The sequence below is a fragment of the Hypomesus nipponensis genome, chromosome 28 (assembly GCF_054491055.1).
Source record: "Hypomesus nipponensis isolate SF chromosome 28, ASM5449105v1, whole genome shotgun sequence".
In the NCBI taxonomy this organism is placed as follows: Eukaryota; Metazoa; Chordata; class Actinopteri; order Osmeriformes; family Osmeridae; genus Hypomesus; species Hypomesus nipponensis.
Genome location: NC_140388.1, coordinates 2,351,950 through 2,376,488, shown reverse-complemented (window position 1 = coordinate 2,376,488; position 24,539 = coordinate 2,351,950). Strand labels below are relative to the sequence as shown.

General features: G+C 41.7%; 2 protein-coding genes and 1 long non-coding RNA gene across 7 annotated transcripts in view; 2 read left to right on the top strand and 1 right to left on the bottom strand.

The window, feature by feature from the left end:
* The window catches only part of gpat2 (glycerol-3-phosphate acyltransferase 2, mitochondrial), a 48,241-nt gene extending 41,727 nt beyond the window's left edge, over positions 1-6,514 (bottom strand). For 4 of the 5 annotated variants that reach the window (XM_084695248.1, XM_084695250.1, XM_084695251.1 and 1 more), the window contains exons 1-2: positions 6,400-6,513; positions 2,192-2,303 (exon numbers count right to left, since the gene is read on the bottom strand). In XM_084695248.1, coding sequence (XP_084551374.1) covers positions 2,192-2,263 — 72 coding nt within the window. In that variant the 5' untranslated portion in view covers positions 2,264-2,303; positions 6,400-6,513. Of the gene's footprint in view, positions 1-2,191; positions 2,304-6,399 lie in introns of all 5 variants that reach the window. The other variant, XM_084695249.1, reaches the window with a different exon arrangement.
* A 1,630-nt stretch (positions 6,515-8,144) lies between these two features.
* On the top strand, positions 8,145-10,379 carry LOC146219477 (uncharacterized). The gene is made up of 7 exons (XM_084695350.1): positions 8,145-8,225; positions 8,409-8,500; positions 8,675-8,792; positions 9,045-9,149; positions 9,405-9,600; positions 9,690-9,866; positions 10,165-10,379. The coding sequence occupies exons 4-7, from the start codon at positions 9,066-9,068 to the stop codon at positions 10,377-10,379; spliced, it is 672 nt and encodes a 223-aa protein (XP_084551476.1). The 5' UTR covers positions 8,145-8,225; positions 8,409-8,500; positions 8,675-8,792; positions 9,045-9,065.
* A 7,959-nt stretch (positions 10,380-18,338) lies between these two features.
* On the top strand, positions 18,339-18,928 carry LOC146219476 (uncharacterized). The gene is made up of 3 exons (XR_014750976.1): positions 18,339-18,399; positions 18,488-18,789; positions 18,881-18,928. It is a non-coding gene; the product is annotated as an uncharacterized LOC146219476 (long non-coding RNA).
* The last annotated feature ends 5,611 nt before the right edge of the window (positions 18,929-24,539 follow it).

Sequence of the window (24,539 nt, the reverse complement as noted above, 5' to 3'; positions counted from 1 at the left end):
TCATGACAGCGTTTCGGAGGGGGGGGGGGGGAGTACGTGCTGGTTGAGGGGGTACTTCATGCGTCCGGATTGCGTCCCCCCGGTGGGGGGGCCTGGAAGATGGATTGTCAACCATCCGCTTAACTGTCACGCAAACCAGGTGCTGCCTGCTAGCATGGCTGGTCAGGGATTGTTTTCGAAAATTGTCGGTGCCTGTGTAAAAAAGATCCACTTTTGTCTGCTTTAGACAGGAACATACGACAGACGACACAGTGCATCTTAGCTCCATAAAAAAAGTTGCTTTCATTTGAACTCATAGCTCTACTTTGCTTTCATCTTCACTTTTGTCTCGCGCCAGTTCTTAAATTTATCGAGATTAGAGAATTACAATTTGACAACCACTCGTCACTCACTCAACTCTTGATTTGCCACATCTGCGCCCCACGAGCTGCAAAGTTATTTATGCATTTAGCAGATAGCAAAACATATGAAGGATGTTAACTTTTACGATGCAGATTTTTTTTTTTCAATCAATATTTTGCAGTGGCCCGATAGGGCCAGTGAGTTGCTATTTAACTGTCCCGACGTTACTTTTTACTGGCCCGGGCCATCGCTTATGTCAAACCCTGTCACAGCCCAACGGAGAGTTATCAGACTCATATTCTGACTAGAATTATGAGTACGACAACGTCAGCCTAGTATATATCGGTATCGATAATCGGCCAAAATGAGCTTGTAAATATCGGCATATCGAATATCGGCTAAAATTCTATATCGTGCATCCCTAATATACGATTTACAGTTCTCAAGGAGGCACACACGCAATCTCAACTGCGGTGAGATTATAAAATGGAAAATGGTATAGAAAACACTACTTCACAATAACACCATGTAAAACTGAGTTACCATGCGTGTGTACCTGTTATGTTTAAGTTTGTGTGTATCCGGCATAATCTGGAGTCAACGGGCGCAAGGGCATTCTAAACATTAGTTATACCACAATCTGTCATTACAGCATTATCATAACAATAGACCTGGGATTTATCACTTGATCATAACCCATACTAGCCTGACGATGTCATACTCATAATTCTAGTCAGAATATGAGTCTGAGAACTCTCCGTCGGGCTTTGAATACGGGGCGTGTATCAAACGAGCCTGGAAAACAAATGCCTCTTCGCTCAATTGGATAGACCTACAACCAATCAGAGCAACGTAATATGTTGTTTGTTCAAAACCAATTCAACTTAAGCGCTCTTTTGTGACGTGGGTGATTACGTTACTGTTGATCATCTGTCCATCATCGTATAGAGCCCGCCCTGGCAATTTCATTGGTCCGTCCCGATTCTGGGTTTTCTGTAGTTGTCCCCAATACGAGACCCTCCAGACCCAACTTCCCGAACACATTTTTTGGTGGGCGGGAGAAGTTGGGCTGGCAGCCAGGCTAAACCATTACACTACCGCAGGGAGGAAGGATGCTTCCAGACCAATAAACAGGTGGTCTCTTGAGGAGCCAGGCAGTGTATGCATGACCACTGGCAGGATAGGAACAAGATGTAATCTCATGTAATATAATCTAGTGTAGAGTTTTGAGTTTAGTAAATTCTACATATTCTAGTTTAGTGTAATCTAATCCTAGTATAACAGGGTTTCCCCTCAGAACATGTGTTTGTTAAGATGGTAGGGTGAGGTTTGCTGGCGGCATTTTTATGCGTTCTGCAGAGAAGGGTGACTGGTGTTGGTCACAGTTTGGAATGAAAGGGAAAAAACAGGACAGAGTAACATGGCGGATATCACTCATTAAAAAAAATATATATATGTAGTTAAGGCGGCAGGTGTGTTGCTTAGGCGCCGCGGCAGCTTTAACTACAAAGTGCTGTGGGAAACCCTGTATAATCTAGCATGGTATAATCTAAAGGAGTTTAATCTAGCGTAATGCAATATAGAGTAATCAGGGCTTTAAATTACATTTTTTTACCTGGTAGCACTAGTGCTCCCAACTTTCATACAATTATTTGCTCTCTCACAAATGCTCAAAAAAATATTTAGAGGTTGCACAGATACAATTACGGGAGCAAATGCAACCAAAAAGGTTGCAATGTCCAGCCCTGGTAGTGTAATATTGTTGTGTCATTCAATATCATACTATAATATTGTAATCTTGTTATCTAGTGTAGTGTTATATAGCATAGTGTAATATAGAATATCTCACAGCAGGTTTTTGCTGGGCTGTGGGTAAATGCCTTGGGGCTTCTCTGACAACTTCATCCACATCTGGAAGCATGATGGTCCAGTCCACAGGAGTCTGTCCCTTTCTCAGAGTCCTACCATTACACATCAGGGAGGGAGGGAGAATATAGAGTCAACAAAGGTCTGAAAGCACTATAGAGACATAATACTGTAGCTGGAAGCCATCTCTACAAAGTGCTTGTTGAGTTAGCTTTATTCCAGATCACAAACACATTTAGAAATGAATTCTCATATTAGACGAACAATCTACTGAAACCCAACAAGACCGAGCTACATCTCATCCTTGCCAGATCCTCCAGTCCATTGTCCTCCCATTCTGCTTGATTACTTTGAATCCTTTCTGACTTTTTCCCCCCTAAATTGAGCTAATGTTGCACTGTAGTGAAGATAATGTTTTGATTGTTCACTGTGTCTGGTAGCTAAGAGTGTCATTGCACTGTAGCTTGTAAATGCTATCAACTATGGACTTCTGATCCATGATCTTCTGCTGTACTTTCTTTAGGCACTATTTGTACATCGCTTTGGATGAAAGCATCTGCTAAATGAATAAGATGTAAAATCTATCAACCCACGGCCGAAGATGTCATTTAGCAGACGCACTTATAGAGCAAGTACAGGGACATTCCCCCCGAGGCAAGTAGGGTGAAGTGCCTTGCTCAAGGACACAACATCATTTGGCACGGCTGGGAATCGAACCGGCAACCTTCTGATTAATAGCCCGATTCCCTAACCGCTTAGCTATCTGGTGTCTTGCAGCATTTTTGTTGACTTTCGTGTCGCAGCGATTTTAGAATGGGAGAACCAGCTGTAGTAAAAAAGGTGACAGTGTTGCGGGGGGTGGGCGTGCCCCAGGCTCGATTTATTCAAATGTTTTTATATGCAAATGACACATTTCTGAGCATGACTTAATGACCATATTGCAGGTTAAACATCACTGTTGATAAATGGGTACACGAAGCACTCAAGATATATATCGTTTATAAAAATCTCCAAATTGTGTCTCTAAATGGTGTTAAAGAGCAGTTTTTGTCGTTTTTGGTGTTAGCATTAGCATATTAGCGCAATTTGGTGATGACGTCACGTTGGGGAGACGTGGAGGAGACTTTGCATATATATCAATGGGCATAACATAGACATAGATATCTATGTAGACTAGCCTCAGATTAGTACTAGAACTATGGCGAATGACTGCAACTCACCAGGACGCTTCACCAACTCCACTCAATCTCCTCGGACCATCTAACTACATAAAACATTTAATTTCTACAGAATTTACCACTCTCCGTTATGTACACATGTATTGCAGCTTCGTCCCAAGATCTCTACAGACCATGCAACTAATTTAATGCTCAACACTTGAACACAGGGGCGTATTACTTGAAAGAGGAACTAGAGATGGTACAATTTCTGCGGGAAATTGTAGGGCGTGCGTCGGTTGGGTCCGTTTATTATGAAACAAGCCGAACCCCTTTCGTAGTGATGGGAAGTTAGGTTCATTTTACTGATTCGGTTCTTTGAATCTCGTTCAGTAAAATGAACGAATGTTTTTTCGAGTCATTCGTTAATTTCAAGGGGGGGGGGGTCTATACGTCCACTGCAAACACGTACGATATTCTCATGTAGGTTAGTGCATGACATGTGCACCAACAGATACTATTTCAAAATAAATTCCTGCATTAAAATGATGTATCATGAATTTGTATGATTTGGTCATGTATTATCACACTAGCATTTAATAATCACGTCAAACAATTACACTGCACTAAACTGTAAGTGTAAATGTAAAGTGAAAATAGCAAAACCAGACAGTATGATGACTTGAGCAAATATCATTCACGTCTTACTAAAACAGCGGCCACGCAAAAGGGAATAAGGAAACTCTTTCCTCTACTAAAAAATACAATGCGGGTCACGTGAAAAAAGGATCCAAAGACACGTAGAAAGACCGAGTCGGGAAATGAACAAATCGTTTGTTTCCTCTAGCTACAGAGCCTATGCAGGTCACGTGAAAAATTATCCAAAGACTCGTAGAAAGACCGAGTCGGGAAATGAACGAATCACTCGTTGAGAGGACTCGTTACTCCCGAGTCCTTATGAACGAATCGTTCACGAACGACACATCACTACCCTTTTGAAACTAGCTAACAACGTTGTCACCAGCAGTATTTTTCAGATAGAATCGCAATTCAAACACTACCATCTGCTAACTGAAAATATGCCCCCAAACACGTAAATAAGCTTGATATTTAATTAGGGGGAAATGGCTAATTCAAAAGAGGTTTGCTGGGAGCGATCATTGTCAGTAAAAAAAAGCCGACCATTTGGTCTCAGTCTATGGCTGTGTTCGAAAACTTAGACAGCTGTCTTAATCCTTGATGTCTTACTAGACAAGTGTCTAACGAGACAGCTCTCTTCGGGGTAAGGTATCTTAAAAACCGTTGTTTTCGAACAGCCTATTAAGACAGGAAGCACGTCATCGCGCTGCGTGTACTTATGTGCTTGCACTAGCGCACTTTGTCAGACGGCAGTCAATTGCATCGAGTTTGTTGTCACACTAAGTCAAGTTAAGCTGTATTTAAACTTGTGTTAGATATAAGCTCAATAGCTCATAACATTTGTGTTTGTATTTCACTCAATTGATAGGATTATGATTAAACGCAGCAACTAGTGTCTGCACTGCGATGCTAGATACTGTACGTTATCGAAAAGTCGGAGCAAATTTACAAATAAGGAGTGATATCAATAAAATAAGTATATTTTCAGCAACTACACTGCCCAATTCTCGATACATTTTTATTCAGATACTGATTTATAAGTACCGTTTAGCTGAAATATGAATTGTAAAAACGTAGAGCAATGGCGGTGAAAGGATTCTGTTTAACTTGTTGCCTACGGTAACCTCGCGCACAGACTTATGGGTAATACGTGCCGCCATTAAGACAGCAAGGCAGCTCAGATGCGCTCTTAAAAAATGACCGTTATGTGACGTATTTCAAGGTGTCTTATTAGACAGGAAGAGAAGATTTAAGACATTTCGAACAGACCTCGCTGTCTTAAAAAGAAGGAAGGAAGGACGCATTTTAAGAGTTTTCGAACAGAGCCTAGACCCCTGCATGGAGAAGCTGCATGAAGATACGACGAGCCAGCTAGCCTAGCTGATGTTCCTAGCCAAACTTCACTGAATGTGCCGGAAATAAAACGTTTATTTTGACATAGTTTAGCCTGTGGCATTGAAGACAGCGACGCACCACACAAACTTGAGTTAAAATACATTATTTAATGTGACATTACTTACTGCACATGCAAGTCATGATGCTGCCAGTAGCCTACACCGGGGGCACAATAGATAGTACTTAAGCTATAGCTTAAGTAGGGAGGTCAAACGTTCTGCTCTCAATCAATGTAATCACTAGCCTGACGTTGTCATACTCATAATTCTAGTCAGAATATGAGTCTGAGAACTCTCCGTTGGGCTTTGACTACGGGGCATGTTTCAAACGAGCCTGGAAAACAAATGCCTCTTCGCTCAATTGGATAGACCTACAACCAATCAGAGCAACGTAATATGTTGTTTGTTCAAAACCAATTCAACTTAAGCGCTCTTTTGTGACGTGGGTGATTACGTTACTGTTGATCATCTGTCCATCATTGTATAAAGCCCGCCCTGGCAATTTCATTGGTACGCCCAGATTCTGGTTTTCTGTAGTTGTTTCCCAAAACCAGACCCTCCAGACCCAACTTCCCGACCAAATTTTTTTAGTGGGCAGGGAGAAGTTCGGCTGGCAGCCACGCTATGTAATCACAATTTGGAACTCAATTTGAGTTCCAAGCGTCAACAAATGCCAAACTGAACTTATTGCTCATTTAACATTGTGATAAAAAACAATTGTGAAATTTTATGTACAATACGATGTACTGATATTATCAGTACATTTACTTTCGAAAACAGTAGTCAATTTTCGCTTATTGACTGAGGCGTTAGCTTAATTAGCCTCTGTTGAACGACATATTCGATAGCGGTCGGTGATACATCCGTTTTCAATTGTTAAAATAATAAACATGCCTCACATATGGATGGACCTTTTATGATTTATATGACATATTCCTAGTAAACAATTCATGGGTACAATTGTCCTTATATAACTGTAGTTTTAAACCAGTGTAGCTCACCGTTATGGAGTACGCGACGCGGTTTAGAAAGCCAAATGGCGACAGTAAAATCTCAGCACTTCCCTTACAAAAATCAAAATTCCCAGATTCGTTTTTCAATTGGTGAATCAAACTGTCACTCAAATTAGAACCAATCCCTGTGTGCACACCGTCCCGTATGTGGACTGTGAAAACCGCGAACATTTCCCAGCTGGGGGATTTTTTTTAAAATCGAGTATATGTCCTAGGAGTGCCCCTGTTTTAGAAGTACATTTTGAGTGCTGACAAACTCTCCATCGCTCTATCCAGCTAGTTTGCTTGCCACTAGCATTCCTATCCCTGCTTCACCAACAAAATATGGACAGTGCCTTGTTTTCGCTCATTTAATCGGATCGACCTCAAAATCGGTTAACATATGGTGAATGGACACGTACATCTACGAATCGGTGGTCTCAAATATACATAAAGATAAACATTTTTTTCAGCTACTGGTAGTACATGTCTTCCGAGATAATTTGTGATCAAATTATTGTATCTTATATTGTATAACTATCGTATAACTGCCCTCATTGTAAACAAAAGCAAAGGGAGTTTGATTAGTGGGTGGGCTGAAAAATAATTTTGTAAACCTGTTGGTCTTTAAACATTTTGTGGCAGATGGCAGAGAGAGGTGAGGGGAGTGGTGGTTGAGGCCAGGTATCTGGTAGATTGGATCCACCCCCGAGCCATGTAGGGACTTCCTGTCTCGTTGAGAGGATTGTGGGTTGCTTATAAAAGGGTGTATGTGAGAAATAAAGGGTAAAAGGGAAAGGGAAAAAGTATATTTTTCATTGTATATTTACGTTTTTCATTATCTTTTTCCTTTCTATTATTCCATCAGTTGTTTCTGTGGTTACCAGTAAGGACTCTACTCCCTTGGAGTCAGCTGAGGAGGTTCCCACAGAGACCCAGTTAAACTGTACTCAGCACTTATTTGGTAAGATGATACCTTAATGTAACTAAACAAGTGAGCAAAAATCACGAAAAACATGATCAGTTTATTTTATTTGTCCTTCAGACAGTGAGATGCAGAAACTGCAGGACATTCTTACATCACCTGAAGTTCAAAGTGCAAGTGAGGCGCCTTCAACGTCCACATCATGGAGCTTGCGCCAATCAGCAGCCCAAGAAGAGTGGGGGAAAGCAAGGTCTTATCACCTTAGCTCCTTGCTGTCCTGCAATGTGGTACCAGAGAAGAACTGCATCCACTGCACATCTCCTGCCATCATTCGCCGCAGAGACTGCATGCCAGAGGAGTGGCTGTGTATGGATTGTGACATCCGCATCCATGCAAAACTTGCACTCCATAACAGGGAGTCCTGCATCGATGGGATTTACAAGCCCATTGACCCAACAGAGTGCTGTATGCAAAAATATGGCATATACACACTGTTCAAACAAGGTAGAAATGTGTCTGTTCTTCAGTCTATAATTTTTTTATTTTTAAATTACAATCTGAATTTGACATTTAAGTTTCCTCACTAATAATTGAACTTCTGACCTCAGTACGTCTACTACCTAGTGAGAGACCTGTCCAGTTGTGCACTTGTGGCCCTGCAAACATTGCAGAATCAGCTAGGCCCATTCAACCAAGTGTGAGGTACAACATATTATTTCTAATGACATTTGAAATAGATTTTTTATAACTTATAATGTATATGATTGTAATATAAGTTTCACACTTTGTTAGATAATCTGGAGTGGAAAAAACCAGGAGGGTGCTGGCACAACAGCAGGGGAGGAGGTTGAGATGGTGAACAGCTACCTGTCTCGTTGTGCCCTCACAACAAAGTACATGACCAAATCAGGTAAGTGTTGCTTATTTTTATTCTTTCTGTCTAATACTTTCTGTGAGATTGCATGAGAGAAAGCTCTTATATTCTTAATATTCTGTTGATATGACAATACATTAATAAAACTACATTAATAAAATTCCATTAATGACCATTAATGGAACTTTCCTATATCACATTATTTATGCTGTTTAAAAGCTCGGAATGACATGCTCACCGTCCATGCAATTGGGTGGAACAGACGGAAGCAGGATGGCCTTCATCTTGCACTGTCCCGCAGATATATCAAGGTATTGACCAGATAACATTAGTCAAGATCAGGTTTCCTTACCACATAAAACAAATGTCCTGTTTGGACAATTTGTCTCAGATATATACAATGATTTTCATGATTTTATTCAATTTTGGAAGATGACAATAAGATGGCAAAGTCAAAGATCTAGTGTTTGATGTTTTTACTGTAGACTTTCCAAAAGGCGGAAGCTGAGGCTCAGAGAATGGTGGCTCTGACCAGTGAGCTTGGGTGTCCTGAGGAGAGCATGCAGCAGTGGGTGCATGATGTTACACAGTGGGCTACTGATGGTATATTTTTTTAATGGACATTATTGAAAGTAGTTGGCTAATATTGTCGTGTGATTGATTTCGCGTTATTTTCCTTCTTGTTTAATGATTTAGCCATTACAGTAAAGGTTTTTAACATATCCTTCCTTGTTACATTTTCCTTTATTTTGGAGTGCCTGGAACTTGGAATGCTTTAAGCATTGAACGTGAAACAATTTGAATGTACAACGTTCAATACATCAAAATTGTTGACATATATTGTTTTTGTTTAAGATGCTGTAGTTACCACCTCTGATGACCAACATCATCTTCAGAAAGCAATTGAACAAATGTTTCTTGGTGTTCATCAAAAAAAAGCCAGCCTTTATAATCACACTGGTATGTTGATAAAGTTGATTAGGATCATCAGCAGATGTCTTATCTGGCTTGTTTCTGTGTCTTCATGTTTTTAGTTTTAAATTGTCTCGCCTTTTTATATTTTACAGATATGATGTGCCTTTTATGTATTTTCTTACATTTTGATGTATTTGTTTAATTTAATTTATAATAATTTGTCTTAACAGTATTGCATTTAACTTTTTGATCTGCATATACATGCTTGTGCATCATGTTTCCTGTGTTGTGTAACTATAGACAGCAACAAAATTCGCCACTTGCGACGAAGGAAATTGGGTGATGAGAAAACTCTTCGATTCAATCAAGAGCTACAATGAACAGGTGCCAGATGAGGAGCGCATCGCAGAGGAGAAGGTGGAGAATGGACTCTGTGTGGTGGGAGGAGACGGTGGGGCAGACAGTCTCATATGGCCATGGGAAGTGAACAACAGTGGTATGGAACAATTTCTCTCTAAGGCTATTGTGTCTGTGTGCATAATTAAGACAAATTAAAATACTGGTTTATTATTTGTGTGACTTCAGAATCCGGCAACATCCTCACCAAAAAGAAAATCTTTGACGTGTACATGTCTACACTGAGGCTCCAAGAGAAGAAGATCATTTTGATGAGGGAGATGAGACAACACTGCACTTATCTTCGAAGGCTGGCAGAGAGCATTAGGGCAATAACATCAGAGATGTCTTCTGGAGGAAACTGTGGTAAGAAGCTAACTTGTATTATCCTCTTGTAGCAACCGTTTTGGGGATACTATTTATTGTACATAAGGCTGATCCTTTGTACTAAACCGAATGATCCCGTTCTTGCAACAAGGAAGGAATTTCCTGTCAAATCTGGACAACAGTTCATATTAAATAGCAAAGATTTACATTATGGATTCCTTGTGGCTGAATATAAATGATCGGTATTGTAGCTTTTCAGTAAAGTTAGTTATGACTAGCTGAACAACACTAACTTCATGGAAGTATTGTCATTCCTGTCTTTGATTTTTCCTTCCAGGCAGTTTAAGTGACGAGGGTCATCGAGGGCTACTGTGTCTTCTGAAGAGAAAACTTACAGATGTGCAGGAGAGGTTCCAGGCTGTGTGCTTCAGTTACAGCCAGACTTTAGGACCAAGTGCTGCTTCTCTCCTTGAGGATATGCCCGAGGAAATACTGGGGGATCCTATAGAGGTTCATCATGAGAGCTCCGATGACAGTGATGAAGATGTGTAAATATGTGGATGTGTAAATATGTGAATGTGTACTTTTCCTATTACTGTGCCATCCAAAGGAATTAATTTAGTGTGAACTGAACATCAGCTCCCTCACCAAGAAAGAGGATGCACTTCCTACGGCAGCTGAATAAATTCTACCTGCCAAAGACAATGATGGTGCACTTCTACACAGCTATCATTGAGTCCATCCTCACCACCTCCATTACCATCTGGTACGCTGCTGCCACTGCCAAGGACAAGAGCAGGCTGCAGCGTATCATCCGCACTGCTGAGAAGGCTGCAATCTGCCTACCCTTGAGGACCTGCACAACTCGAGGACCCTGAGGCGTGCAAGAAAGATTGTGGACAACTCCTCCCACCCTGGACACTGTTTCAGCCACTCCCCTCCGGCAGACGGCTGCAGTCCATCAGGACCAATACCACACACCACAAAAACAGTTTCTACCCATCCACTGCTGGCCTCTTCAAGGCCAAGGGCTCACACGGACTTTAACACTTTATCTGCACAATGACACATTGCCATATTTTTACAATGTTGCCCTATTGTATTTTTATATTGTGTATTATAGCTATGTCATTAAAATAATGAATTAATAATAATTATAAATGTTTACATACTTAAGCCCCTTAGTATTAGTTAGACTTTGTACCTTTAGTATAGTTAGACTGTACACCACTGATTTAAGATTCCTCAATTCTGAAGTGCTTTACGAGCACCCGTTTGTGGCATTTTTTTTGTTTACATACTAACCCTTATTTCTGTCTACCTGTATTACGCCATCCACAGGCTCTGCCTGTCTTTCTGTTTCTGTGTGTTTGTGTGCATCTCCAGGCTCCAGTGATCCAGTCCATCCTACCTGCACAAGATCCACACCTGCAGTCCAGTTTCCCAATAACTTGCGGTGACAAACCCTGGTTTGCCCTCTACTCACCGCCAGATCGTTGTTTTTACAAATTATTCAGATATTATATATTAAACAGCAACATATTTCAGTTTTATGAAATTCGACACACAAATATTTCTTAACTTTCATATTCAAATTCAGATAACTTTGTCAGCTTTACATCCATACACTTTGTACATCTTTACTGTATCTCCCCCACACATAGCATTTCACTCCACTCACTTTCTTCCAACGTCAGAACCACACACCCCTGTCACAATAAAAGCACACAAGAAAATACCTTACAAGTATCAGCACAATTAGAGGGAGCGCCATAATCTGTGATGTGTCCTCTAAAGACTCGGCAATTCAGTCAATTTCCCGGCAAATGTTGTCATGTAATGCAATGCGTATGTGCACACCGCCCCCTACCGAACAAGATGGGTAGCTAGGTCAGCAGGGAGCTGAAGAAGAGAGGCTCCTGACGTCACTCTGCTGCGCCGCTCAGAATGCATTTTCGTTTTCGAATTATGGGCCGTTCTTTGCGGGCAGAAAACGAAAATGCATTTCTGGAAATGCATTTGAATTTGAATTGTGGTCACGATTTTGCAGCCATGTTCTTGAAAATGAAAAAGCATTTCTGAAAATGAATTTGAATTGTGGTCACGATTTTGCAGCCACGTTCTTAAAATGAAAACGCATTTCATTTTCGAATTTTACATTTCAAATCGAATTTTGGTATCTATTTGCTGGGGCATATTTTGAAAATTAAATTTCAAAAGTCTTTTTCGTTTTCATTTTAATTAAGTGAAAGAATGAGCAGTCTTAAAGAAGAAAATTAAAATGCAAATAGAATGATTGATTACTCATTTTATTTATGAGTCAAATAATGCAGCCACATTCTTAAAATGAAAAAGCATTTCTGGAAATGCATTTTCATTTGAATTTTGCTCACGATCTAAAAACATGCAAGCTAGTAGGCCCGAAAACTAGGATTGAGCCAATGCCTGTGTGAATACCGTCCTGAATGTGGCACTGGCGTTTTAACAGTTTAACACGTCTGTAATTAGCCGAGTGGTCTCAAAATTAAAAGTAGATCTTAAAATGTTAAATTAATCATTAGAGTACAAGCCGAATACAGCCCACCCACGCATTTTGACCAGCCCTCTGAACAATGCCAGAGATATTTGGTTTGGAATCTATTAGCACAAACAGTTAGCCTATTATTAACTTGTATTTCGAAAATCAAAGTTTGCAGCCATTTTTCCCATTCTAAAATTGTTGCGGGGCAGTTATGCGCCAGTCAACAAAAATTCAGCAAGACCCCCGATGCAACTGCCACGAGACACTGTTGCATACCATTAAATGTGTTCGACTACGTTTGCATGAAAAAAACGGCGAGAGTTGCCGCTTGCAGTCGGAGTTAAAAAGGCTCCGTAAAGTCGGACATTCCAGTTTAAGGTTTGCTGCATTGACGTCAGTCATGGCCGATCAAGCGCTGTTTGCTTACTTTATTGTTGACGAACTGCATGGTTGCAAATTTAATTGTTTCCGCATTATAACTTACACAAACCAGTGCACTGAAATTCGTCATTTTATTTGTTAAACTCTCCAACCTGCAGATTAATAATACAACCAAAACTCAATTAAACATAGTCTTTCCGTTAGTGAAAAACCGGACTAAAACCCTTTCTTTAAAGGTGCAATTGACTGCAAAACCGATATTACCTTGTCATAGTTGAATAACGACAGTTCGGTGGGTAAAATGAACATACCGTGAATATCAAAGTCCATTGACACCTCTTTCCTATTCAAATCTCAAAAAGAAAAAATGTGCCTGTAAAACGCTAGCTTTTCAACAAAGGTACCGGTCCTACGTAGGACCGGTGATCGCCCTCTTATTGGCTCTGGTCTGTATCTTTGTCACGCCCCAGAATTTACATCCAGACCAGCCCGAGGTAGCGTCTATCTCCAATACTAGTTTAGCTGCACGCTGCTCTGTGTAAGCTACTTATAAGAAATTACAAAGAAGAACGTTTTGAATTAGAACAAGGATATTGAAAATGGACCACGGTTGTAAATGCTGTGTTCCAGGCTGTAGCCTACAGGGAAGGCTATCACTCACAGTCTTCCCAAGGAGCCAAACATTCAACAGGCATGGCTGCCGTTGTCTTATGAGGAGATCCCGGCGAAGTTCGACACTCAATCATTCATTTGCTCTGAACATTTCACCCAAGACAGTTTTGACAACCTTGGACAATTGCAAGCAGGATTTGCTAGGAAGCTGAACCTGGAAAGAAATGCTGTTCCGATCGTATAGTCATTGCAAGCGCCTAGTATAAGGACAGTATGATGTTGTGCTAACAGTTATTAGCAATGCTAACGTTTCCTGTATAATATAGCATACCAGGTAGAATGCTAAATAAATTTCTACACACATCAAATGACTCTAGCTAGACTAGCTGTAGTCGGCATTAAAGGGAAACTTCAGAAAACGAACAGCAGTCTGGCTTATTGCTAACGCCTGTCTAGATAATCTGTTTGAAAGAACTGGAGAAAGGCAGGTGCTTGATACAGGATAAGGTAGCATTGCTAACTGTTACTAGTAACACCTAGACTGTAGGCATGTAAACAAGTTTAGCTTGCTAACGCAAGAGCATAGGTAGAATGTGTGATCATTTAGCCTAGTTTATTGGCAATGGGGCAAACGTTTTGCGTTTTTGCTCCCCAGCTTCACTCGTGCAATTGTTCTCAAGACAATCCGCTCGACTCCACAGCTGGCAGTTCTCGAATCAATCTCACGGTATTTTGATGGAATACGTCACAGTGACCTAGCCTTGGCACCATCTCAAGTCGGGCAAAAAGTCTAACCAGAATTCACTGCTTCAAGTCAGCCAGCTGCAGCCAGCTGTCGGGGCTGTATGAAGTCTAACACACCCAAGGGCCTAACCATGGTTTAGACATTGGGGGGGTCCAAATGAATATCCTTCCCCATATTTTTTCAGGGGTGCAAACTCATCAGGGATGAAAAAAGTGACGAGGATCCAAACCCCCTCGGGGGTCCAGGGCATACTCCTTGGGGAATATATAAAAAAATATATACATAATATAGGGTATGGTTAGGGTTAGGGTTAGTTAGGTTAGGGTTGCATAGTCAGTGAACACTGAAATGAATTTGAGGATTATAGGTCACATGACCAAAAAGCTATTGAAATTCGAAGGTTTATTTTGAATAAAGAATACATTTTTCATAACTTGAGATGAAAATGAACAAAATAAAGGCTTTGCAGCATGAATGCATACATCATCAACTGTTTAACATTATTTTGACGCTCCTAGTTCATTTTGTTGAGAAGCTATTGACTTTTGAAACGTGTAATTTGTTGATGGTCCCTAAACATACGCGTTGTTTAGGCATTGGCTTAGCGGCCGGTGATAGCGGTGTTAACACTGGTTAAAATAACAAAATACTGGGCGTCCGAATATCTGTTGAAATCCAACTTCAAACCAACTTTACCACGGTCATTCACCAGCCTTAAATACAATACAATCATCTCTGTCCATGACCGCAACTACAGCTTGCTCTGGGTAGCCCCACACAGGTATAGCAGAACTGCCCGCAATATAGGCTGTTTATCAATCCACGTTTTTTTCCGTTCTTGTGTTCTTGCGAACTCGTTTGACGTCATCTTTCATTGCCAAAGTACGGTTCCAATCCAAAGAACACAAGTCACCAAGAACGCCAAAAATACCCGGAAATGTTCTTGATCTGCCCCTTTTATCGAGGATACATCGGATGGTGACTTGACCAGCGAGAACGCTTTTGATTCCCCAGAAGTCATTGTAAGATGTCAAGCGAGGCGGACAAACCTCAAAACTGTAATTTTTTACTTTTCATATTTCAGCTAAAGGTACTTGTAAATCAGCATCTGAATTAAAATGTGACGAGAAATAGGCAGTGTAGTTGCTGAAAATGTTCTTATTTTATTGATGAAACGCCTAATTTGTAGCCTGACGTTGTCATACTCATAATTCTAGTCAGAATATGAGTCTGAAAACTCTCCGTTGGGTTGTGACTACGGGCGTGTTTCAACCGAATTCGTAAAAAAAATGCCTCTTCGCTCAATTGGACCTACAACCTATCAGAGCAACGTAATATGTTGTTTGTTGAAAACAAATTCAACCCATGGGCTCTTTCGTGACGTTGTTGATTACGTTACTGTTGATCATCTGTCCATCATCGTATAAAGCCCGCCCTGGCAATTTCATTGGTCCGTCCAGATTCTGGTTTTATGTAGTTGTTCCCAATACGAGACCCTCCAGACCCAACTTCCCGACCAATGTTTTGGGGGCGGGGAGAAGTTGGACTGGCGGCAGGCTACCTAATTTGTAAATTTGCTCCGACTTTAGAATTTCGTGACCACAAATTTCGGAAGTCATGTCTGGGGCTCTGGGAGTTACAGACCCGAAGACTCAAAATGAAAAGCGTGCGTGTCATGTTGACATTGGTTGGCCAAACAACAAGCTTGAAAAAAATATTCATGAAAGTTTGCGTTCGCAGGATAGGCTACTTGGAGGAACCCCTTTTTTATTGCAGATCTACACGAGTCACACAAATGACCTATTTTGGATAAAAAACTGCGAATTTCGCCAAAAGGTGACGAGTTTGCAGTGCACCCGTTTTTGTTGTTACGTGCATTGCCTACAATTTATATAGGCATATGAAAATGTGCACATTTAGAACATAGTTTTAAGGACTACATTGACCATTTGAATTCACATCTAAAGGAATAGTGAAATTGCTCAGAGACAGTGAATTGCAGTGCCTGCATTGTGACCACGTCATTTTATCAGAAAAACAGCGACTCCTGCTTTTATGAGGCTACTGGTTTTACTTGTTTACACATTTAGATAGGTATCAAGTTACTTAATGTCTGGGAAAAAACGCATATGGTTGGCTGCTGGTCAAGTTTTCTCGCTTTTTAGGTAACCTCAAATCCTCCATTAGCCTAGCCTGGCTGCCAGCCCAACTTCTCCCCGCCCACAAAAAAATTTGGTCAGGAAGTTGGGTCTGGAGGGTCTCGTATTGGGGAACAACTACAGAAAACCAAAATCTGAGCCTACCAATGAAATTGCCAGGGCGGGCTTTATACGATGATGGACAGATGATCAACAGTAACGTAATCACCCACGTCACAAAAGAGCGCTTAAGTTGAATTTGTTTTGAACAAACAACATATTACGTTGCTCTGATTGGTTGTACGTAGGTCTATCAAATTGAGCGAAGAGGCATTTGTTTTCCAGGCTCGTTTGAAACACGCCCCGTAGTCAAAGCGCAACGGAGAGTTCTCAGACTCATATTCTGACTAGAATTATGAGTATGACAACGTCAGGCTAACCATTAGCCTACTCCTCTCCAACAAGTTAGCTAACGTTACTTTCTTTGGGCTCAACTGACTGAAGAAAAAGTTTTAGGTAACCATGACAACGCAGAACGACGCAAAGTGGATCACAGAAGTGTACAATTAGGAAGGGGGATTCACACACTTATGTTTTTCTTAACAAACGGAAATACATTGAAAATAAATAAAACATAAGACCGATCTATTGACTGGGTTCATAAAAACAGAACATATATTTTACATATTTTCTGCTGTATATTGGGGGGGACAGATTGGTATTTGCTCAATATTGGGGGGGACACGACCCCCCCCAAAGAATGCGTGGTTACGCCCTTGAACACACCTACTATCAACAGAACAGTAACTGTCATGTGCCAATAAAGGCACTGTCGTACCACTGGTAGTGGTGGTACGTACCACTATCAATAGAACAGCAGGCTAGGCTAACTTATGTGCCAGTGGAGACGCCATCACGTACCACTGGCAACAGTACAGTACAGTTTTGGTTCCAACTGCCTCTCCTTTTACTGCTAACAGTTTTACCGCTAATACTAGCCAGAGAGGATACCATGGGAGATTGCCTACAGTATTAGATTTACAGCTTCCAATTGAAATCGAAGACAACATTTTGAGTGAAGACAAGTTTCTTCAGTGTTTCCCCCACCATTATATTAGGGGGGCGCCCCGCCCACCCAATGGCACCCCCCACCCCCTCTGGAAGGTCAAGTTAATTTTAATTGTATTTTTTATGTAGCGCCATATCACAAAATAAGTCATTTAAGGTTACCTTTCCTATAAAACAGGTCTATAGCTTGCTCTTTTATTAACAACAAACAAACTAAATGGCCAGGGGCCTGTACTACGAAGCAAGATCAACATGCTCTGGATTACTTTCAGTTACCCGGCTACACGAAGCCTAAAAATCGCAATCACGATAAGCAGTACTACGATGACGGTTATCAATTCTCTAACTCAACCCAGATCTTTCCAATCTAGAGACGTGCGCGTTCACATAAATGGGCGATGTTTGCACCGTATGTCCAATCGCAAACATGGACGAAACAAGAGCCGCATATTTCACGCAGAAGGAGCAGACAATAATCTTATAAACTTTGTCTACTCCTCCTGCATGAAATATTGGAATACAAGCATATCAGGAATTCGGACATATGATATAGGCAAAATTCAACAAAGTAGCTGCTGCCAATCTGGCAGAAAATAGCAGATGCTGTAAATGCGTAAGCTACATGACTTATTGAAGATGTGATCATAATTACACGTGTGCATTCCACAACGTTAAACTTTTGTTGCTGTGTTATTTTAGTTGCAACCCCGCAGTGGCAAATGATCGTGGGAGCAAATGCTAAATAAATATAAAACCATAATTCAAAACGGTAAGTAGCAGTAGGCAATACTTGCACATATTTTCAGGCCAACAAGTACAAGGCTGAATTGCCTGAATTAGTCCCTTTTGTAGGATATTGTATAGCTACGAAAGGCCTATAGAACAATGAAATTGCCTGCAGCCAACAGGAAGAAAAATTAGGCAACTGGTGGCAGCAGGTTGGAAGCCCAGGCATATGTATGTTTCAAGTAATCTATGTGACCATGTTCATTCAACAATTATTTATGAACATTGTAGGAGTGAAATGTATTACTGTTCTCTGCAGTGACAGGAAATACAGTGGTGTTGCTGCCACCACCCACTGTCGTCCCACTGTGCCATACAGAGGTAACAGTGAAACTAATAGTCATATGCCAGTATGTATGCCATATGTGGTTGCTGAATATGGATGAAATATACCATTTACTTTCTCAAGTGGAGGTCCTAGATGATCAGGAAACTGTGTCTGCCTGCTCATTTTGGGGGTACACCTTTGAGTTTTATTTACCACTTGCAACACAGATGGTGAGAGTGTGTGAACGTGTGACTGTGATTGAAGTGTCTGTAATGACTTACTAATTGTGGTGGTCTCAACATAAGACACAAGTCCTTAAAGTGCTCATTTCAAATATGACTCAATTGATTACATTTCTATGGTGTTGAACTCAGCAGGAAGAGGAACTTCTTCCTCCCCCTGAGCCTAGGGCCTCCACTTCAAGGCCAAGACAAAGACACAAGGTATAAGCAAAAAACCACAGTAGTCAAATGGACACCTTCAACTTTTTCCAAGTGTGCCTTGCAAAGGGACAATGTTCTTCATTTGTTTCAGGTTGGAGCAGACAGTGTGAGGGCCCTGTATAAAAGAACCCTGGAGCTCAATTATAAGGTTTTTAATTAAAAAAACAAGGCTGGAGACAGAAAAACTAGAATATGAAAGAGATCGTACATGACTGAACGACACTAAACTTAGTTACACTGACATATTTTTCCTGTTTCCTGTATTTGTTAAACTTTTGTCTACGTTTTGATATTTTTATACCTTTTTGTGGCTTTTTTGTTGTGCCTTTTGAATCTTTTGTGGGGTTTTTCACCATTTCTCTCTTTCAATGTCCTATTTATTATTTTTGAAAAATGCTATAAAAGTGAATGAAACATCAAAAATCAATGAAAAAGTGAAATGATCATTTATGTATCACTTGTGAAGAGCTTTGTACAGATACCCATTGTTCTTTTTGGTTTGAAAGGTTTTGGTTGAAAGAAACCCCAATTTCTGATATGGAAATGATTAGAAAATGGGTCAAAGCAACCCAAAGACAAAAGGGTTAAGTGAATAGGAATAACATATCAACATGAAATCTCCCAAGTTGATAACTAATAGTAGGCCAAATAATGTTTTCATTACTAGTTTCCTGTAAATGTAGGCCTATGTTTAAATGAGCAAATGATTAAGTTGTAAAATATGATATTCTTTGCATACATTTCCAGACCGGAAATTAGAACATTGAGTGAAAAACCTTGTTTCATTTTGTCAACATATTAGAGTCCAAAGTTTTTACAAAGGGCACTTTGGATATTTATTTTTCATCACTCCATTAATAAGAATATGGTGACAACATGTCATTAAATTAAATCCGTTCTAAATTGCGCGGCAGACCGTGTTCTTGCTCAGGTTCTCCGCATCACCCACACTATAAATCTACCCATAGCGAAATAACGAAACGCTATGCATTCAGTCTGTGGGACTGAGTGCACAGCTTTAATGCGTCGCATTGGCAACATACGGCTCAAGAAGCTGGCAATATACGTAATTCCCTCTGCTAAGAATCTATATCTTTCAAAAAGATACTCATGAGGGAATGCGAAAGGGTTCTCTAAATGTTCTGGCTCTTCTGAGCGCACCTCTCACTATCCGCGCACCAAGCTGCACAGGATCTATGAACGGTGACGATTATCGTCAAGAATTAGTTAATGGGCGGGGTTTTCATACCGGTTGATCTCTGATCTCCAACTTATCCTGCTCCCGACCAAGTTAGCCGTTCAGCATATGTTACCATGGCGATCTACCCCGGTAACAAGTAATCCACCGTCGTAGTACAGAAAACCCTGGGTTGAACCTGAAGTTACCTCGCTAACGCCAAATCTTGATTTGTAGTACAGGCCCCCGGTTATTTATCTTATTTACACGACGGTATGTCATTTCTGTCTCTACATCAGTGGTTCCCAAAGTGGGGTTCGCGACCAGCGAGGGGGGGGGGGGGGTCACAAGATGATTTACAGAAATCAAGGAACATTTTAAAACAATTAGAAATAGCTTTTTTTAGCAAAAATTAACAAGTTAATAGTTGTAGTTAAATTAATGCATACAAATAAAAAAGCCATCAGCCTTTTGATTGTCCATTCTCCCTAAGTACGGCAAACTATCTGACATCAAACCAGGAAGACGCATTAGTTGAACTGTCAGGCAACCGAATGTTAAAGGCAGCGTTCTCAGCCAAGACACTGGCTGAGTTTTGGATTTCAGTGGCGAGGGAATATGGCCGCGGCAACTAGGAGTGCTTCAGCACCCCCTGACAGCACGAGAATAAAAAATTATATATAGTCATATATATATGACTTGAAAATCAATCACCGCGGCACAGCCCCACAGTAGCGGACTGGTCATCGGGAGCACCGGTAGAAGACTAACGATGGAAAACCAGGCTAAGAAACATAAGGATGGGGCTGAAAAATTGAGAGACAAAGACATCACCTTCACTAGACAACGTTTTACCAAAACGGCTATGTGTATTTTACACAAAGCTCAAAAACTATTTTGCGCTCAAATAAAGGCCAAAACTATAAAACTCCCGAACTAGCATCACATCACACACAGAATGTGCATGCATTAGCAGGTTAGCTGTGGTGGCGTATACGGAGGCTGGTGGGCTGGTCTGGATCAAAGTCCAGGGCCTATTTTTACTCCCACGTATACGTAAACCACCTCCGTGGACATGCGCGACCCCGATCCGTCCCGACCACTCTCCCTATGTAAGGCAACAAGCATCAGTTATAACTGCACAGCTGATTAGGCGATGTTAGCGTGTGTAACGTTGGCCACACAAAAGTACTACAACACTTGAAAAGAAAAAGTGAATTATGCTTATTTTAAAGTAGGCTATTTTTGGAGCCGGCGTTTGTGCTTTTAGGCTTGGCGTCTTCCTGGTTGTCATGGAGATGACGTTAGTAGGCCCGTTCTTTTGGCTGCTTAAAATTGTAATGTTTGGCTCGCTCCCTTTCATCAGTGCTCGAATGACGTGGTAGCCAGAGGGAGCCGAGCTCCCATAGAGTGAGGACTGGCTCCCATGAAAGCAACAAATTCAAAAATATGAGGGGGTCTCTCATATCTAAGGTGTCTGCCGTATGTTGCATTGTAATTTTGATCTTAAACAACGCTCATTACCCATCCCTGTGCGCCGCGGTCTCTTACGATTAAAGACGTTAAATTAAATTATAGGCTAGGCCTACTACGGGACGTAGATGCAGATTTAGAATCAGAAAATATGGCACTAGCAACAGCTAGTTCTAGCCAGGCAACTAGCTCTACAGAGGCAGAGGACGTGAATAAGAATTTATGAAGGTAAATATTGCTGGTCTGGCTCAAATGAGTTACGTTATATTTCATTTTAAAATTGAGAATGTCTTCTTTGTTTTGCGAAATTGAAATTAAATATGGACTATTGCTACTATATATCAATAATATGTTGCATGCATGCAAACTCCTCACCTAATGCCTAAACCTCACAGCCAATCAGGGGCTGGTTAAAATAACATGATATTGTTTAGAAGAGCACAGATTCTACATTGATAGCCTCTTAATTTTTCTCTCAAAGTGCACTAGATTGGTGCGTTTAACTTTACATTTTAAGAAATGTTCTTCCCCTACAGGGTCGGGGGATTGCAGTATCGTTCTCAGTTTTGTTACCTCAGTATTGCACTTCAGTAGGCCTATATATATCATAACTTTTCTGCTCCATGTCCTAAACTCCTCTCTTACCTCTGGCACCTTCCCCTCTGCCTTCAAACAGGCCAGAGTTGTTCCTCTACTCAAAAAACCCTCCCTTAACCCTGCCGTCCTCCAGAACTACAGACCGGTATCACTGCTACCCTTCTTTTCTAAAACAATTGAACGTGCTGTATCTAACCAACTGTCTAACTTTCTCTCTCAGAACAACCTGCTTGACCCCAACCAATCGGGCTTCAAGACCGGCCACTCCACAGAGACTGCCCTCCTTTCAGTCACCACTGCCCTCCAGTCTGCCAGAGCGGCTTCGAGGTCATCCGTCATCATTCTGCTGGACCTTTCTGCAGCGTTTGACACGGTTAACCACCAGATCCTGCTCTACAGACTTGGAGAGATGGGCATCACTGGCACTGCACTCCAGTGGATCTCATCCTACCTCTCGGGAAGATCCTACCAGGTCTCCTGGGGAGGCAAACTGTCAGACCCCCGCCAGCTCTCCACCGGTGTCCCACAGGGCTCCGTCCTTGGACCCCTCCTCTTCTCTCTGTACACCACCTCACTTGGACCAATCATCACCTCCCATGGCTTCTCCTACCACTGCTACGCTGACGACAAGCAGCTGTACCTGTCGTTCCCCCCGACCGATCCGGGGATCTCTGCTAGGATTGAGGCCTGCCTCGCAGACATCTCCGCCTGGATGACCGAGCACCACCTCCAGCTGAACCTCGCCAAAACAGAACTTCTCATCATCCCGGCTAAACCCTCCATCTCCCACGACCTGTCAATCACCCTGGGATCTGCGACGGTGACCTCCTCATCCTCTGCCAGGAACCTTGGGGTTACAATGGATGACGAGCTCTCCTTCACGGCCCACATCGCCGCAGTCTCCCGGTCTTGTAGATTCACCCTCTACAACATCCGAAAGATCAGGAGATACCTGTCTGAGCACTCCACCCAGCTGCTAGTCCAAGCACTGGTCCTCTCCAAGTTGGACTACTGCAACTCGCTGCTCGCTGGTCTCCCAGCATGTGCAACCCGCCCTCTTCAGAGGATTCAGAATGCAGCGGCCCGCCTGGTCTACAATCTACCCAGACGCTCCCATGTTACCCCGCTCCTCATCTCCCTCCACTGGCTACCCATCAACGCCCGTATCAGATTCAAGACCCTGGTACTGACCTTCCGAGCAGTGAACGGGACTGCACCCATCTACATCAAGTCTCTCCTGCAACCTTACACCCCCACCCGTCACCTACGGTCTTCTTCAGACAACCGCCTGGTGGTCCCACCGCTCAAGACTGCCCGGTCCCAACACAAGCTCTTCTCCTGCCTGGCGCCCCAATGGTGGAACCAGCTCCCCACCTCCATCAGGGACACTGACTGTCTCCCCACCTTCAAGAAAAGGCTCAAGACGCACTTGTTCCGGGAGTACAACGGCACTTAAGAATGCTTGGCTGGATTTGTTAGTTTCCTCCAGGATCACTACGACTCTTATTGAGTGACTTGTTGCTATTGTAGGTTAGATATAACGAAGTTAAGTCTTGTACTTGCTGTGTAATATTTTACTGTTGATTGTTCTTTTACAGGTACAGTCCTGCACTTTTGTGGTTCATGTTGTTTTATTTGTAACTTGTATAACTACATGCTCTTATGGGTCTTCCCTTTTGGCACTTGTTTAGCTTTTTCACAATGTATGCTTCATGTTTTGGCTGCTTGCAATGTTTGGGACTATCTCGTTGTTATGTTCAGTGACCTATGCTCTTTTGTAAAGCTCTCTCTTGGAAGTCGCTTTGGATAAAAGCGTCTGCTAAATGAAAAAATGTAAATGTAAATATACTGAAGCTGCAATAAACATTGCATATATGTACATATATTACACAACATAACAAATGGAGTTGGAGTCATTTGCTGACAGCTTGGTCCCCCCCAGTTCAACAATTCCATCTGCGCCCCTGTCCGTGGATGCAGGGTCGCAAGTCACTGGCACCATTATTTTAGGGGTCGTGGGCTGAAATGTTTGGGAACCCCTGCTCAACATGGTCGGTCGCCCCCCAAAGCTGTAAACCTAGGAAACACTGTTTTTAATGTGTTGTCACTATTGTCAATTAAAAGTCAAAACTTTCTTGTGAAGAATGTTTGTAGCAGTAACGCGAGTTATTTCAGGAAAGAATTATGTGACCGTTTGGCCATTCGTTACAGGCAGCTATGACAGTAGTAGCATTGGCTGTTTATCAATCCACGTTTTTTCCGTTCTCGTGTTCTTGCGAACTCGTTTGACGTCATCTTTCATTGCCCAAGTACGGTTCCAATCCAAAGAACACAAGTCACCAAGAATGCCAAAAATATCCGGAAATGTTCTTGATCCGCCCCTTTTATCGAGGATGCATCAGATGGTGACTTGACCAGCGAGAACGCTTCTGATTCCCCAGAAGTCATTGCAAGATGTCAAGGGAGGCGGACAAACCTCACAACTGTAATTTTTTACTTTTCA

Excerpts from the sequence above, each read along its gene's own strand:
- LOC146219477 (XM_084695350.1), top strand. The coding sequence starts at position 9,066 with ATGACCAACATCATCTTCAGAAAGCAATTGAACAAATGTTTCTTGGTG. Across the intron at positions 9,150-9,404 it reads CAGCCTTTATAATCACACTG|ACAGCAACAAAATTCGCCAC; the intron begins GTATGTTGATAA and ends GTGTAACTATAG. Across the intron at positions 9,601-9,689 it reads ATGGGAAGTGAACAACAGTG|AATCCGGCAACATCCTCACC; the intron begins GTATGGAACAAT and ends GTGTGACTTCAG.